At 36.8% G+C, this 17,210-nt stretch overlaps 1 protein-coding gene across 18 annotated transcripts in view; it reads left to right on the top strand.

Annotated features, from left to right (window-relative positions):
• DLG2 (discs large MAGUK scaffold protein 2) overlaps positions 1 to 17,210 on the top strand; it is a 2,113,447-nt gene that overhangs the window by 2,077,539 nt on the left and 18,698 nt on the right. For 10 of the 18 annotated variants that reach the window (XM_078433028.2, XM_078433029.2, XM_078433030.2 and 7 more), the window contains 2 exons: positions 5,692 to 5,791; positions 9,835 to 9,876. In XM_078433028.2, coding sequence (XP_078289154.1) covers positions 5,692 to 5,791; positions 9,835 to 9,876 — 142 coding nt within the window. Of the gene's footprint in view, positions 1 to 5,691; positions 5,792 to 6,627; positions 6,674 to 9,834; positions 9,877 to 17,210 lie in introns of all 18 variants that reach the window. The other 8 variants (XM_078433045.2, XM_078433043.2, XM_078433041.2 and 5 more) reach the window with 2 other exon arrangements.

The raw sequence follows: 17,210 nt of genomic DNA, 5'->3' as shown, positions 1-17,210 counted from the left end.
ATTTCTTCAAAAAAAAAAATTAGTTCCTTTTTTGGGGAAACAAAAACTTCCTTATTTAGGAATCAAAATCTGAGGATCAAGTGTGCTTTTTGCTCCTAGAGTATCATTACATCTAGGCTCCTTTAGTGGACAAAGAGAAGAAATAAGGTTTTTGGAAAATCATAAGTTCATATTGGATGCCTTTAATTACTATTCACCATCATATGATTCTTCCTCTCCTTCCTCCATCCTACAGTTGTAGCTCACTCTTAATTCTATCTTTAGAATATACTATGAGGGTACTCACAATATTATGGTCCTCTCATATTTTCTGAAGCAAATGCAGTGTGTCAAATCATTTCAACTGTAAATATATCAATATGGCATGACCACAATGCCATTATCACACATAAAGTTTACCAATTACTGAATTAACAAATATCCTTTTTTCAGGTCTCAAATTGACTCATAAATACAATAATTGCTTTTTTGTTGTTTTGTTTTGTTTTGTTTTAAAATGTGTTTGTTTAAGTCAGAATGAAATCTATTGTAGTTGATCCATCCTAAGTCTCTTCTGATTTATGTTTTCCTTCCATTATTTTTTGTTTTCTTTCAATTTTTGTGTTTAAGAAACCAGGCCATTTGTTTTATAGAATTTGTTCCAGATTTTCCTGATAGCGTAATCTATCACGTTTCTCTGTCTCTTTATTTCTATAAACTGGTAGTTGGATGAAAGGTTGAATTATATTCAGATTCACTGGGGAGAGAAGGGTTTTGTTTTGTTTTCTTTTCTTCTGAGAAGAGAGGTTTATAAAACTACTCTGTAGTAGTATTTTGTTCTCCCTTCAGGAAGCATATATCATCTGGTTGTCTTTTATTTACATGTGTGATGTTACCAGCTATTGATGCTCAATGCCTAGATCCATTAATTCATTAGGATTGAAAATGGAACCCTTTTTGAATTGGACAATATTATAGACACATATATGTATGCGTACATCCATATAGACACATTTCTGGGAACAGCTGTATCTAAAGCCAACTCTTGGCTGTCCTTTAACAGCCTATTTGTTTCATTCTTACTCATTCTTGAGCCTCTTTTGTTATATACAGTTCTCGTTTCTGTACAAAACCAGGATATATATGTAATACAAAATGATGGCCCAAATTTATAGTAACATTTTTCCAAAGGGAATACAGTTATCTTAGAGGAGGGAAGACAAGAATGAATTAAGAGGAGAGAAGCATTTATAAAAGATAAGGAGGCCACAAAAAGTGTGTATCTGGGCTCTGTATAAATTTAAATCTAAATTCTTCCTGGGGAACATTCATATCACAAAGGCAACATTTTAGAGCTAGGAAACATTTGAGATTTGAAAAATTAGAACAGGAAGATGAGAAGAGAAACTGAAACATGCCCCTAGTTTTAAAGTTTTCTGGATGAAAAGAATAAAAAATATATCAATTCACTCATGTGTCTGTAAGAACATGGGATTCAAGTGGAAGAAGGAGCAATTTGAGTTTTTTGGGTTTTTTTTCCTTTCTTTCTTTCAGCAATGCCATTACAACTTAGGGTCATGCTGGGCAGTTTCATACCACTTGACCTAACAACTTAGAGATATTTAAGTGACAGTGATAATATGTTGACTCCTTGTATGGCTGCTCTAATGTCTGTCACAACATGAAAGGTATTCATTTAACAGAGGAACAGCAGAATCAGATACACAAGGCATGTGTATCAGATTGATTGCAAGGGTTGGGGAGTGTGTTTTCCTCTCATTCAATTCAAGATAAGAAATATTCACTCCAAATAAAATTTCAAACATGCTGTGTTTGTTTCCTCCCATTCCATGATGTAGGGGTTGGGGAGAGGTTCCTTTTTTCTAAAGGCTTTATTGAGATATAATTCACATAGTATACAATTCACCCACTTAAAGTGTACAATTCAGTGTTTTTAGTAGATTCATAGGGTTATGCAACCATCACCACAATCTAATTTTAGAACATTGCATCTCCCCTAAAACTAACACCATACTCATCAGTTTTCACTACCCACTCTCTGTATACCCCATCCCCAACCCTAACCAACCACTAATCTACTTTGTCTCTATAGATTTGCCTGTTATGGACAATCAACTTTTAATTGCCATTCATAGCTTGTCCCACTGAAATTCTTTTTTTATTTCATTTTTTTTACATTATCATAAGAACAAGAACAATACCGTAGAGTCCTCCAAAACATGAATGGGTATCCAAAAAAAAAAAAAAACTGTAACAGAATAACCCACGAAACTATTGTTGGATCCAATAGCACCTGATGGCTTAAATAAATAACTGCTAAGCAGTGAACCTGTAGGAATGATGACAAATTATAGTATTATGAGAGTCAAATGGTAATAATTTTAAATATCAATTTGAAACAGGCTTGAGTTACAGAAGCTTTTCTGGCTCATAAGAACAGCAATTTTGGAAATCAGTAATATTTGCAAATTCAAATCCTGACTTTACCTCTCATTGACTATGTGACTCTGGACAAGTAACAGAAGATTTGCAAACTTCATTTTCCTCCTCTGCAACATGAGAATAATGATGATACCAACCTCATGAAGTTAGTGTGGAGATTAGCACATGCAGAGCTTTTAGAACAACCCTGGAGCATAATAAGTGCTCCATAAATTGTAGTTGTTGTTGTATCACTTTTGTTCATAAGAACTCAATACTTCACAGGTCAAATTCTAAAATGGAATTCTTAGATATGCCAACTTGCCACTTTACACATGTGATTGGTATTTTCAAAGTCTCTGTTCAAAGAAGTTTCCTGCCATGAAAGCATTAGATCGAGATTTAAGATACTGCAATGTAGAGAAAAAAATAGCATTGACCAACTATGATATACAGAGATGCAAACCAGCCTTCAGCTGCTTTAGAGCCATGTGTTCTATAAATAGTAAAAGTGCTAATTTATTATTCTCACTTAACAATCATGTAACAGAATTTCCTTTTTTAAGTTAAAAAAAATTAACAGAAACAAAAGTTTATATAATGGTATTATACATGTCTAATAAAAAATAAGGACTAGTGTTAGAGCATTATAAACCACATATATAACCTCTTAGATTTGAAATGCTTAACTAAGACCCTAAATGTGTGTCTTTTAAGTCTATGAGTGTGAATGGAAATTGTGATTTGGTTTTGTGTCCGTAAATGTAAGTCGGTTTAACCACCGATGACTCTATTACCTTCTCTTTAATTCTAACACAAAATGACTGTGGGTAATAAGACTAATGCATTAGATAATTTAATTTTGAGGAATTATTATGTTTTTTCTGTTCTTTTAAGATGTGGTGCTAAATATTATTATATCCCGATCAGGTGACTCATGATATACAACATTTTCATACTTGGGAAATGTTAACACATTACAGTCCTTGCTTTGAAAAGAGAAAAGAATTAATCACAGACAACACATTTTCATTTCCTTTGACCCCATGAGACAAGCTAAATGATGTGGTTTGCATGTGGCCCCATTTTGGCCCTCAAACGCCTCCACACTGTCCATCTGTGTCTACATTTTAGCCCCAGGCTTTACTTCTTTGGGCATTGTTTCGTATTTGCATGAAAGTCTGTAAATTTTTTTTTTTTTTTGCATGACAAGCCATCCATGATGTTGAAGTTAAATGTCTAACATATCTTGCAATATCACATGTCATTAATTCTTACATAATTTTTTTCTTTTATTTTCAGTTACTGAAGTTTAAATATGCTTGAAATGTAAAAGTGGCATGAAACTGGAGTGATGCAAGAATGTTTAATGTTCCTTTAAGGACTTGCCATTTTTTAGCTGGGAAAATCTGGGGGGAGTTCCCGGCCTTGTCTAAAAACACAAATCCTTTGGACACAAATTATGGCAAAATTATATGGAACCTAAGTGCTGTCAGCAGAGTAATAAATTCTGAAGCAATACTTCTTTCTATCCTGAGAATATATTTCTAATACTTGACATAATAAGTATAAAATAAGTTCCCTAATTTCAAAAATTCTTAAGTATTTGATTTATTGTTTTTCCTTAAAGCTTTCTTAATGGAACATAAAATTAAGCTCCACTGATTTTGGTGAAGTTCCCAGCACCCAAAAAAGTAACAAGTTCCTGAATGACAGCACCAAAATTTTAGCACTTTAATGTTTCCTAAGTAAACATGACTACCAAAATGGATATTTGAGAGTGCATGAGTATACAAAGAAGATGAGTTATTTACACTATTTAGTCAAGCTTCAGATCAATAGGGCATGCAACTAATTCCCACCAATGGGCCAAAATACATACATCCAAACACATACTTTTTCTTCCAAGTAGTCACCCTGTTGTCCCTACATTTATTACTACCAGCTGCCATTGCTAAAACTATTTTAGAATACCCCTTGCCAGATTACCTTCGTAGTCTTTGGTGCATTCCTTTTAATACCTACGTGGTAACAAGTCTCGCTCTTTGGAGAGTGACTCACAAAGCCAGTCAAATAAGGATGATAATCAAGCTGGTGAAACATTTTTTTTAAATGATATGTGAACGTGAAATTACAAAGACCTGCATCACCTACAGCTTGTAAAAATGACGGTGAACACATGTTCCAAAGAAGAACCCCACAATGCTTCTACATAACAGCAAGAGTGGGAATTAAATGAAATTTTCTTAAAGAGTTTTCTAGGCAAGCAAATGAATAACTTCAAATTTATTTTATTATGTATATCTGTATTACTTTTAATTCAGCCTCATTTAACTGAATGAAGTGGTTTACATTTTTAAGAAGGGTCCTTCTTAAAGTATTTTTTATCATGTCAGAATGTAGATGAATGACCATTATTTCTCCCTCACCTGAGTGAATATCAAGTTACCATTTTCCAATATTGGATTTTAGTTGACAGTGTCCTAGCTGTCACCAACTAGCTCTGTGATATCAGCAAGGGACTCAGCTTTGCTGTTGCCTCTAGCCCCCTGTCTACAAAATGAGGGTGTGGGGCTCATATGTCTTTAAAATCTCTTTTGAAAGAATAATTATTATATATCTATGTGTAACACTATATTTGTCATATATCATAAATCCACACACTTGTCTGTGTGTTTTCAATTAAGTCCAAGCTGAAGTAACTCAGCTTGAGTTACTTGAAGTAACTCAAATGCAACTTATTAGAAATGATGTCCAGGCACTGATGTGTCTAGTATCTCTAAGAAAGTCTTTTCTCCCTGATAGTAATGATGACGATAAAGATCTCATTTGTATAGCACTTTCGTATCTCCTGCATTACTTAAGTCTCACATCCTAAGAGCTGCTATCATTATCCTCATTATACAGATGAAGAAGATTTTGAGGTCTAGAGAGATTCAGTTACCCATCTAAGGTGATGGACTAGCCCATTGCAGAGCCAGGACAGAGGCTCCTGGTCTTCTGCTTCCAATTTAAGGCTCTTTTCCTCCATCATCATTTACCTGCAACCAGTCTTTTCATTAGGAGGCAGTTTTTCCAAAGTGTCATCATTCAGAATTTACACTCCTTGAAAATAAAATCTACTGTTAGGGACCCTCTGACACCTCTTTAGACTATCCCCTTGCGTCACTACAGCTCTCTCTGCTTTTACAAACTAGTTGTTTTGTCAGCATGAGTGTGACAACAATTAGACGTCCCCTGTTTTTGCCCCATGCCTTTTCTCCTTCACAGTCATTCAATGACAAGCGTAAAAAGAGCTTCATCTTTTCACGAAAATTCCCATTCTACAAGAACAAGGAGCAGAGTGAGCAGGAAACCAGTGATCCTGAACGTAAGTAGATTCTCGAAGAGAATGTCACATGCAACACAAGAGAAAAATATTCTTCACGGGCAACACGCATGATGTAGGCTCCCCCCACGCCACACGCCTAGGCAAACAAACACGGCAGGCAGGCAGGTCAGGGCTTACTACTGTGACCAGTGTTTGGCTGCAGTCTGGATCCTTCCCTTGATGTGGCTCTTCTTTGCAGAATGCATGGGAGAGGGACTTCAGGAAGCTTGGACTTTGCTTCCAACCAGAATTTTTCTGTGACCAGGGCTGGGTTTGTCTCTTCTATCATACAGCTCTTGAGGGCTTGAGACGAATTCTTTTCTGAACAGAAATACCAGATTCCATTGCCACATGTATGTTTGGAATTCTAGCTCATTGGGAGTGATTAAATTCTCTCTACTGATTGCTAGCATCGTGTTTACACTCTTCCTCCCAGCCAGTGTTAAACACTTACTGAGCAGCGGGCTTGTCCTGGTAGATACTAAATCTAAGAATTTGATTTGAAACTTGGAGTGGACCATTGCTCTAAGTGGCACATTTCTGTGGCAACACGAACAGTGGGCAAAAATGGCTTTTGACGAATCTTCCTCTTTTTTATAACAGTCTTCTGATTTTTTTTTTAACTAACAATCTTTTGAGTTGCTTTACAAATTTTTGAGTCTCAGCCCGGGGAGTTTGGGGTGAAAGTCGTTTCAAAAGAAGAGAGAGTGGGATCCAGATTGCTTAGGCAACATGGTCTGTCATGGTAGTATCCATTTCAACTCCACTGACTTCTTCCTTCCTCTTCCGTGGCTGTTCTTCCTCTCTCATTGCTCTCTCTGGGGACTTCCATGCAGGACATCCCCGGATTAGGTGACGACGGTTATGGAACAAAGACTCTGAGTAAGTTCCCAGGAATGGTCACTGTAACTTTTCTTTTCTTTTCCTTTCCTTTTGAGTTTGGCTTTTGTTCCTTTTCTTGAGGGCCTTTCACTCCTAGCATGCACAAGATACGAGTTTTATGTTACCTAGCTGTGAATGCTCCTCCAGAGTAATTTCAACCGTTTTGTTCTGCATGTCAGCATTGAAAAGCAAAGTGTGTCAGGCACTGTAACTTCTGTTGCAGTTCACACCTTCCCTTTCTGACCGTGTGATGTGACCAACATGGTCCTGATGTCAACATGGCATCCCTTGCTCTACCGCCTAACACCTCCCAGAGAGCAAGAAGCCATGTTGAAAGAAAGGGCGAGCTAAATGTTTAGAACAAGAAAGCAGAAATGTACTTTATGTCCTTTCTTCTGCCTTTTTACCCAGAAATATTTAATGACCTTGCCAACTTCCATAATTGGGGTGTACTTTGCTATTAGTAAAGGGGCTATTTTATTGTCAAAAGGAACATGCATTCTCAAAAAATAAACATTAAGCTATTTGATCTTCCATGGGTAATTCTTTGTTATTAACTACAGTTGATTTTTTTCCCCGACTTGCAGTGATCCTGCTTGGCACGTTTGTATGATAAAATTTTAGATATGTATTAATATGTTTTTCTATCAGTCATTTATTAGCTGTATTACATCATCAGGTCTTCATTCTATAGTATAGAGTGCAAAATAAAGTATATTAAACCTTTAAATTTTCTAGTTATTAATGCCTTAGTCTGTGTCTCATTGCACTGAGCAGTAAAAAATAATAATCCTGTGTTAATCTACTATGCTATAATTTTTCTCTCTGTAATACTAACACCATTGTATAGGCACCAATGAAATAAGAACAGTATTGTGTCTTTTGCAGCTGTATCACATGTTCATTTTTTTGGTTGATTTTGTTTTGTTTTAATTTAACAGCTATGGGCAATATTCTTAGAAGCTGTTCATTTCATTTGTATTAAACAAAATAGCATTGAGCTGGACTTTGTTTTCAAGAGCTGTTTCTATGACCCTGTGTAATGATATGCTTCATCCTTCAGATTGTTAATTTGGACTCTTCTTTTAGATATATATGTAGAAAACAAAATCTGATCAAGAGTAACTACTGATCTTTTGAAAGATGAAAACTTTATCTTTGAGTCTCTATATGGAGTATGTCATAAAATTTTTCTTGAATTAGTGGCTAAAGTTCAGGTATTGATTTCAACATTACCTGGACAGCATCAAGTACCACCAGTTTCTAGATTTTCAACTGGGGTCGATGGGGGAAGGGGAAGCATTTTGATATATTGTTAATAAATGAACATCACTAAAAAGTAGCTGTTATTAGAATGTCAAAAATATGAGTGATGACCTTTTAAATCCAGAATGTGCAAATGTTTGTTTACTTTTTAAAAACTGAACAGATTTCACTAAATTTATTTGCCAGTTAACGCTATTATTAGCCATAATTTGCACTTTAGCTTGAACATATTTTCAATTTCTCTTTACATACAAAGTGGAAAAATTCTGTTATACAATATCTTGATAATAAGAGAGATTGGCTAAGCAAAACACTGAATAGTGTAGCTTCATTCTTAGTTAAAGTAAAAAAAAAAAAAAGACTAAAAACCCTGTCATCCCCAATTCAAGGTACTTGAGATAATCATGTACATGAAGATACACCATTGTTGGGTGTGTACCGTGACTTTTTTCAATAACAGAAAACAAATTCACATTTCTTTCCCTGGTGCCCCTTTGCACTTGTAAAATGTGTGCGTAAATTAGCAGTATAGTCCTGGTCATACATGCACCAACACAAAGAGAAATAATTCATGTGATTTTGTGATTTTAACTCATGTTTTGGTTTTCCTTGGTTTCATTCTCTAGAACTAATCCTTCTAGGATGTATTAATTAACTTAATTTTGAGAATCCTTTCACAATATATGCACATATCCCATTATCACATTGTATACTTTAAGTGTATTACAATTTATTTGTCAATTACACCTCAATAAAGCTACAAAAAAAAATCCATTCAATTTGTGAGAACGTACAAATACGTTTTAAAGCACTTTTTTACTGTTAGAGAATAATGTTATATATTCTTTTCCTTTTTCAAAAAATGTACAACAGTTGCCACTTTTTAAAAGCCTGAGTTTATTACTGATGAGCATCAGAAGTCAGTCACGTATTCCTCATTTAATTAACCTGATATACAAAGAACTTGATAAGTTAATGAATTTATCTTCTATAACTTAATACAGAGTGCAAATAAAATGATTTGGGGACATAAAGTCTCTAAATATGGCACATATATCCCTGTAACATCAGCTAAACTGTGTTTTCATGAAAAAAAAATTTGACATATCACTGTACAAGCAAGTTATTTAACATGAACTAAAAGCATATTTCATGCCAGGACCTGTGTTTGGTATCAGACCATTTGTCCCCTGCCTGTTTCATTCCTCCAGAACCTAATAGCTATCCAAGCAAGAATCTTAAAAATAAAATCAAGAAGATATTAAGCTGATTCATAAATCATTTTTCAGTGACTCATTTCTTCCTCCAAGATTTTCTCCTCACTCACTGGAGCAGGAAAAGTCTTCAATAGTCCCTTTTCATCCTGAGAATTAGTTTAGGAAGCATCTATGTAGAAATAAATTTCAAGGGATCAATTGGCAATGTGAAATGCAATATTCCAGCAAAATACCTAAAGGCTAAAATAGAGAAACAAAAAGCTCGTAAGAAAACAATGTCTACACACCAGAAGCTTCTGAACTTAGAGTCAGGAAACGGTCCAGCTGAGACACATTGACCTTTGTAACATGAAAGTGGAAAATCAGTCCCGTATGAATGGGGTTAAAGTATTCATAAAAAGAAAAGTGCTTAGATGGACATTATACATTTTTTGTGATTAAAGGTGCTTTCCTGTTTACTAAAAAGAAGCCCCAGCAATCAAGTAGCAGCTTCCTGTAAAATGGAGATAAAGTTTTCATCTTTTGTATCTTACGGAGTTTTCTTAATGCCGTCTCTTCTGCAGCCTTTCCCTTGCCTTCTGCTTACACTTGTAGTAGCCATGCATGAATGTATTCCTTCGAGTTCTGGCTGCTCTCCAATGCTTGGTATTTCTTTAATTTGCTGTGCTGTTCTTGCAGAACATGTTTCTTCTAATGCCAGCGATAGCGAAAGTAGCTACCGTAAGTTATTGCTTTGGTTTGTGGTTCTTTCCTTTGCAATTGCTCCATTGCCTGTGGTGGTCACTTCAGATTTTTGCTGTTGTTGTGTTCCAATTGCTGCCCTTTATCATCCTCATCCAAAGCAAATGGCTTGAAATGAAATCGTCGTTTGATGTGGAAAGATACAAAAGACACTAGGGCCATCTGTGGACTCTTTTGTGATCTGTGCAGGCAGTAGCAGTCTTGCTAGTAAACGATTCCAGCTTCTGTTGGCTGCGGCCTGCTGATGCACTTCTCCCAGAGAAGATGGGGGGAAAGTTCAACCTGGTGGACTTTGACATTCTGCCCCCCAACATAATTAAAACTCCCTGCAGGAGGGATAAAAAGTTTGATTTCCCTTCTCATTTTGCCTTTACTTTCTGTTCCTGGCTCCCCTTTGCGAGAGAAAGCTTGAGAAATTACAGTGTTCCTTTTAAATTGAGTGTGAACTTTTATATCTCTTCTCTCCTTGATTAATATTTTAAGGTAGATACTGTGATATATCTAACTTTATTTTTTTTTTTTTGATGGTTGGGAAGTGATGAAAAAGTTTCATCCTCTAATGTTGAAGGAACTCACTTTTTTTTTTTTAAGTTAACAAATCTTGGATCAGAAAGCTTAACTTTCTGAAAAGGTAGGTGATAAAAATTATCTCTGGTCTTTTTTGGGTCACCTCAAGCCATTTGCTTAGTGTATAAAATTTTCACCAAACACCAAGCAATCCCTGTGATGCATTCTTGTGGTTTCTTACCACCTCTTACTGGTTTTTGGTGACCAATGTAGGTACATATTACTACTGGGATCCTCACAACTTCTATAATATTTATTTGCCCTCCTTCATAAAATGGGTTTCCTCAAAAGCAATTACTGAGGATATTAGAAAACTACAGGCCCAATACAAATGACCCACAGCTACCAAGACAGAAATTGGTTGGGTTTTTTTCCCCTTTGAATGGTGTATTAATTAAAATTAAAACACTCTTTATTTTTTTCCTTCCATTACAGCATGGTTACGTTATAAAACCATGCCTTTTTTGTGGTGGAGTACCCACTGGTATTCTTGGAATGTGACAGATTCAATGTGGATTTTGAGAAAGACTTCATAGAATCAGATTGGTAACAAATAGAAAAAAGCACAAAAGAAGAAAAGTGCCAGATGGAGGAAGGGACCAGAGGAGGAAGATGAAATGAAAACAGATACCTTTGATCAATCAGATAATATCAGAACCACCTAATTTTCTTCCACAACAGAATGGCAAGTCTTATTGGTGAAAGGTATCAAAGGGTTCTTGTTCTCAACATGAGCCTTAATGTTTTTCCCTTCTTCCCACTCTTAAAATTTTATGATTTTCCCAAATTGACAAAACACTTGCCTCCCCCTTCCCTTCATTGAATTTTAAAACAAAGAGAAACCAGGCCAAGAAAAAGTGACCAAAAATTGCCTTCCTGACACATGAGGTACCCTCAATTTAGTATAAGGAAAAATACAACTTGTGTGTAGGGTTTCACAGGACCAATGGCCCTAGTTTCTCTGATATTCAGTTCTAAGTGTTGTGCTTCCATCCTGCAGATGCAGGTATAGAAAGGGGAAACATCATACCTTCTCCTTTCAATTCTCTTTACAGAAAGTAGATATAAGAACTATGCTTTTCTTTGTAAATCCTTCTTAGAGTATTTTAGAGGCCCCTGTTTTCTCTTTCAGGGGTAGGAATATTCTTCCCAGAATAATAAAGTTAGAAAAATTGGCCCAACGCTTTCAGCTGCTTAAGTTTTTGGTGGTGATGCTCTAAGATGATGTCAATAAGTCTTCATTATCAAATAGTAGGTGCACATAAATATTTACTGGGTGAATAAAATAAGCACTTGCAGCAGCTTGAATTATCTATGAGAAGAGAGAAGAATTGGAGCTGGACTCTATGACATTAGGAGAGCAAATGTAGAGTCCAATAATCTATATTGGCCTGGGTCTCATCTGAGGTTACAGTTCAGCCACTCAGATTGCTTTCTTCACAAATGAATAAAAGTAAAAACAGCCTTTGTTGTAGCTCAGAGGAAAAATTTCCATCTTTCCCCAGGATGGAAATATGAGGAATTATGGAGGATTATTCATTTACTCAGTCAACATCTACCATGCCATGCTCTCTTCACAGGCACCATGAGAGCCAGTATGAATCTCAACCAACTCTAGAACTCAGCACTCAACAACAAAATACACAAAGTGCAGCAGTTTCTAGGGTAAAAGTCTTGCTGAATAATAGGAGAGACTTCAGAGATGATTTCAAAGGAAGTGACCTTTGAGCTGAGTTTTGGAAAGATGAGGTGCTCGCCAGCTAGACAAGTTGAGGAAGAAATTTCCAGGTAGGGCAGTGGCAGGAAAGAAGGCATGGAGACTTGCAACATGCCATGGTTGGAACAGACATTGTTTTCAGAAAATTGCCATTTTGAAATCAAAATAACTGCATTTTTCTATTGAATTCCTGGGTTTTGCTGTAATTATGACTAACTTTTATGTTTATGAACAGTAGTATAAACAAATACTATAAAGACCCTCGTTCACTGTTGTCCAGGTATTATTTTTTTTTACTCTTAGAACCATTCTGTGTCCACTCTGGGACCCAGTGGCTTTAAAAAATGGTCAGTGGTCAAAACAAAGTCCCAGACCAGGATGTCTCAGAGCCCCAGAGGTACCATTCACACTGCATCAGGGACTCATATGTTGTGACAACCTTAAGTGAAGCCACATATATTTCCTGAGATATACACACATGCACACACACTTACACAAACCTCAATTTCTAATAAACAGCTCAGACATTTCCTGCACCATCTCAAGCATTATAAAAAAAGAATTTTTCAAAGCCCAACTGTACTGGCACTAGCTATAATGCAGTTAATTACAGCACACCTTGTGTAATTCTGCAAAATACCCCCTCAAAACTCTCTTAATTAAGGACTAATTCCAGATTTCTCTCTGTCAACAGAGTAGTACAGTGAAGGCTTGTATCTGTGGTGGCTTTTGTATCTTAGCTTTCAAACGTCCTCATATTAGGATGCAATAAAGACCATCCATGTAGGCATAATGAAGACTGCAAGTGTCTACAGCTGAGACCTGCCTTCCCCAAAGCTCATAAAGTTCTTTATGTCATCACTGGTAGAGGGGAACTGATGATTATCTTTCTATTCTATTGGTGTTCATCAGTTAAGTAGGATTTTCAAAATGATCTGAATGTAACTGAGTACTGATATGAGGAGACCCAAAACTTTTCCACTGGAATCCATCAAAAAAAGCCCATATTCTTCTCCTTTCTCCACTCTGCTCAAGGATTGCCCTTATAAATCCTCTAGTTGTTTGGACTTTGCAAAGCAATTTTTCATTATATATTTTCTTACTTGATTTCTGCAATAAAACAGATATGTCTTATATTAACATTCCATTTTACAGATGAGGAAGCTAAAGCTTCAAGAGGCTGCATAATATAGTGGCATTATAAGACCTAGCAAGAGATTTTACTTCTGAATTCCATACATTGTCACTCTGCCATATAGTTTGTAATCCAAGCCTCTTTATGTTTTATACAGTACATTTCAACTATTCCATACCGGCTACTGAATTAATACAAGCAGAAACATTTATGTAGCATTAACTGTGCACTAAGCCTGGCTTTCTGTGTACATTAACTGATTTAATCTTCTGAACTCCTTTGGAGACACTGAACCACCAATTCACTATGTGACCTTGAAGAAATCACCCATCATCTTTGAACCTCAGTTCTCTCTTATATAAATTGAGTAGCCTGAGTTACAACAGAGATGGCAGGCAGATTTTAACCAAGATCCCAATGCTGACCCATGGGTAACAGCCACCAGAAGAATTGTATTGAAAAGTACTGAGGCCAAGTTGAAGCCCAGCAGTAATGGGGGCAAAGATCAATCTGTGATGCTTATCAAGGGCACGAAATGGGGGAGTGACAGCGTGTGCTCCATACTTGCCATCTATGAATCACATGACCTCCAAACCCTTTCTTAGCACTGATGTTCCATACCTCTAAGAACCTAATTTATTTTTAATAATCATCAAATGCAGGTGCTACACACTAAATTTAGAACATTAAGTGTACTGCCCCTGGTCTTCCCTTCCCTCCTCTCTCTTTTCTAGTTTCTAAAAACTCCTAACAAACACCAACTTGCTTTTCTAGATCACGAGGACATCTGAAGGTCTTACTCTGAGTCCCTCTAGTTGTGACTTGCTTCCAGTTTAAACACAAAGGTCTCATAGAGACTGTTAACAGAGGCCTCTGCTGACTCCCTGACAGTTGCAGCTGTCTGCACACAGCACTGTGCTGCTCTCCCACTTTCAGCCATGCACTTGCCAAAACAAGACCAAGTAATAGTTTGTACCTTTTTGTTAGCTGTTATTTCTAAGTGCCAACACCTCCTGAGAAAAAAATAGAAAAACTACTAAGAATGACTATTGTACAGAGACAACACACAGCAGCATTAACAAAAAAACAGTTGGTGTTTATAGATAGAGCACTGTATGGCCTCCCAGTAACTCTGACCTGGGTTCAGCTCCTAAGTTTGCCACCCATTCTTTGTTCATTGGTAAGGTGTCCCTTTTATCCCCATCCCAACAGAAAATTCTATATCCCTTTGAGTAGTCAAAAAAGGTGTGGTTTTAAATCTTGACTCCACTACTTAATAACTGAGGAAACAAGCCCCATTAACATCTCCAAGCCTCAGCTTCTTCATCTGTAAAATGGGGTTCATTAGAACACCGACCTCAACAGAAATGGCTGTGAAAAATAGAAAACAATGGGTGTGAAAGCCCTTTATGGCCACACAGATGTGAATTGTCTTTCTTTTATTACTGTGACTCTTTCCCCCCCTTCTCTTAGTCTCCTTCACATTCCCTGTACACCTTTTCGTTCCCACACATGAAAGTAAAAATTGGCTTGAGGTGCTGTAATCACAGCTATTATGTAATCCCATCCATGACAGCTTCCCTGCAGGCTTCCTAACATAGTACTTGATTGGTACAGGGTCTTTGGAAGTGGGATGGACCCTGACAAAAGGATGCTACCACCAGTCTTCCTGCTGTGAACAAGAACCAATGCATTTTGTAAGTTAGAAAGTAAACCAGAAAGCAGGGGGTAAACAAAAGAACTACACAACTCTCGAACAAAGTTAATCAAAGCTGTGTTGCTTTGTCCTAGTTTTCTGAATCACAAATTAAACATCCTGACACCAAATATCTTATTTAAGGTTTGCCTTTAGACTGTCCCATCAGAATGATCTGTAAGGACATTGGAAAAAGATTCCTATGGGAACATGACGTGTTATATTTATTTCGAGAAAACCACACTTCCCAAAATGAAAGCATCCAGACAGAAACATAAAGTAAAACCTATCTTTGGCCTCATTACTCATCCCATTTCCTACCACTAAAATCAGAATGCAAATTCATTGACATTTTTTTCTATGATGAACACTGGGACACCATTGGTAAATGAAACCCAGTCCTTGCCTTTATGGAGTTCCTTGTCTAGTAGAGAGGTTAAGTATCTCCTGGTGTTTAAAATCTTTGTTGCCCAGTGATCAGGATTCTCCTCTCACATATTAATCGTTCCATAAAGATTTCCCCTTAAAGTTACAGTCTAACACTGCAGTACTAGTCTGCCATGTTGCTAGCCCCAAAGCTATACTTTGTCCCCAACCATTTTAACAGTTACCTTCTGAATTCCTATGACCTCTACCTGTCTCAGGCTTTAGACAACTGAAGTCAATCACTTTCATTATTTTTTGGCCTAGACTGTGTAAATTTCGGCTGTTTAGTTTATTAAAACGGAATCATATTGTACTGAATAAAAAATAATAATTGTGACTCTGACTCCTCACATACTAAACCTGTGACCAGGTATGGAAAAGTCCCTGATCATCCCTGGAGCAGCCATGAGTAGATGTCACTGAGAAGGAACATCAAGGCTCATTCTCCATGTCCTGAGGAAGTAGCTTAGTCTAGCAGTGCCATTCTCAGGGTAAACTTGCTTGAAGATGAAAAGAGATATGACTCTGGCCTGGTGCCATTTCTCACACTTGAAAAAATAAGCTACTCTCAACCCCTTCCTCATCCCAGCTACCTAGTCTCCAGGGAAGATGTCTATGCTTCACAGCTTTATCCATATATTGCCTAATACCTCCTAAATTAGTTGTCATCAAAACTGTTTGTAAATATTAATTCCTTTTATGAAATTAACTCACTTTTCCTGATTCCGTAGTTATTGAAGGAGGAGCACATGATATTGACAGATGGAATGTATATCTAGGGGGTTGAGAAGAGAAAGCAATGAGATGCATGGCCCTTTGGTCTCAGGAAAAAATACCTCCTAAAACACTCCTCTACAGAACAGCATACAGGAAGTCCTTTCCAATAGCTCTAAACTATTTCTGTATCAAAAGGCTATCAGTACTGGGCCTAATGAGGAGAAAAGAGTAGACCCTTCTGGGTTCACAGCTGAATCAGGCTAATCTCATGCCCAGTTCATCAACTGGGTGAAACACATGTTTGAAAAAATAATAGCCTAAAACCAATTAACTTTCCATAGTTATTTGTTGACTTGAGCCTCACTGTGAATCAGAAGGCCTGAAGTAAATGTCATTGGAGGGGCTGACACTTTTATTACGTTGTCTTCCTTAGTTCTCTTTCCAAAGTTTTAAGGCTAGATTTAGCAGTGATTCTAATCAGTGATTTAGAGGCCTCCTCAATTTTTTATCTCCTTGAACTGATCCAGCATTTTCTTAATGAATTGCCATTACAATAAAATCTTCTGTGTCCCATGGTATATGCTGATGAAGTTTTTGCAACATAAATGAACCAAGCAGACACTTGCTTTTGAACAATGTGCTTTTTTGGGAAATTAAATAGAAAATGAAATATCAGGTCCAGGAATTCTGATAATGTGGAAACAAACTATTGGATGGACCTCTCCTAGAACTGAATGGTTTCATTATAAGTAATAGGGACTTCACTTCTCAGCATCAGAAAGAAGGCAGTCTCATAGGTCACTGCCCTGCTGAACTGTAGGTAGTTAGCCTCCAGTCATTGCTTAGAGTTATGACCATCAATAACCTGATACTATAATAGTGCTAAAGAGTTTTATGAGGATGATGAAGGGATTTGGGGGGATGGCTCAAGGAGAGAGAGCAAGGAAAATGACCCCTGAACTGTGTCTATTTCCTGTGTTTCAGAGCAGGGCTTGTAGCTGTGGTGTGTGGTATATGACTGGTTGTTAGTTCACTGTAATTTTCCTTTCTTCTCT

Source organism: Panthera onca, chromosome D1 (assembly GCF_046562875.1).
Source record: "Panthera onca isolate mPanOnc1 chromosome D1, mPanOnc1 haplotype 2, whole genome shotgun sequence".
Classification (NCBI taxonomy): domain Eukaryota; kingdom Metazoa; phylum Chordata; class Mammalia; order Carnivora; family Felidae; genus Panthera; species Panthera onca.
The sequence above is the reverse complement of the archived record's forward strand: the minus strand, read 5'-3'. Positions and strand labels throughout refer to the sequence as shown.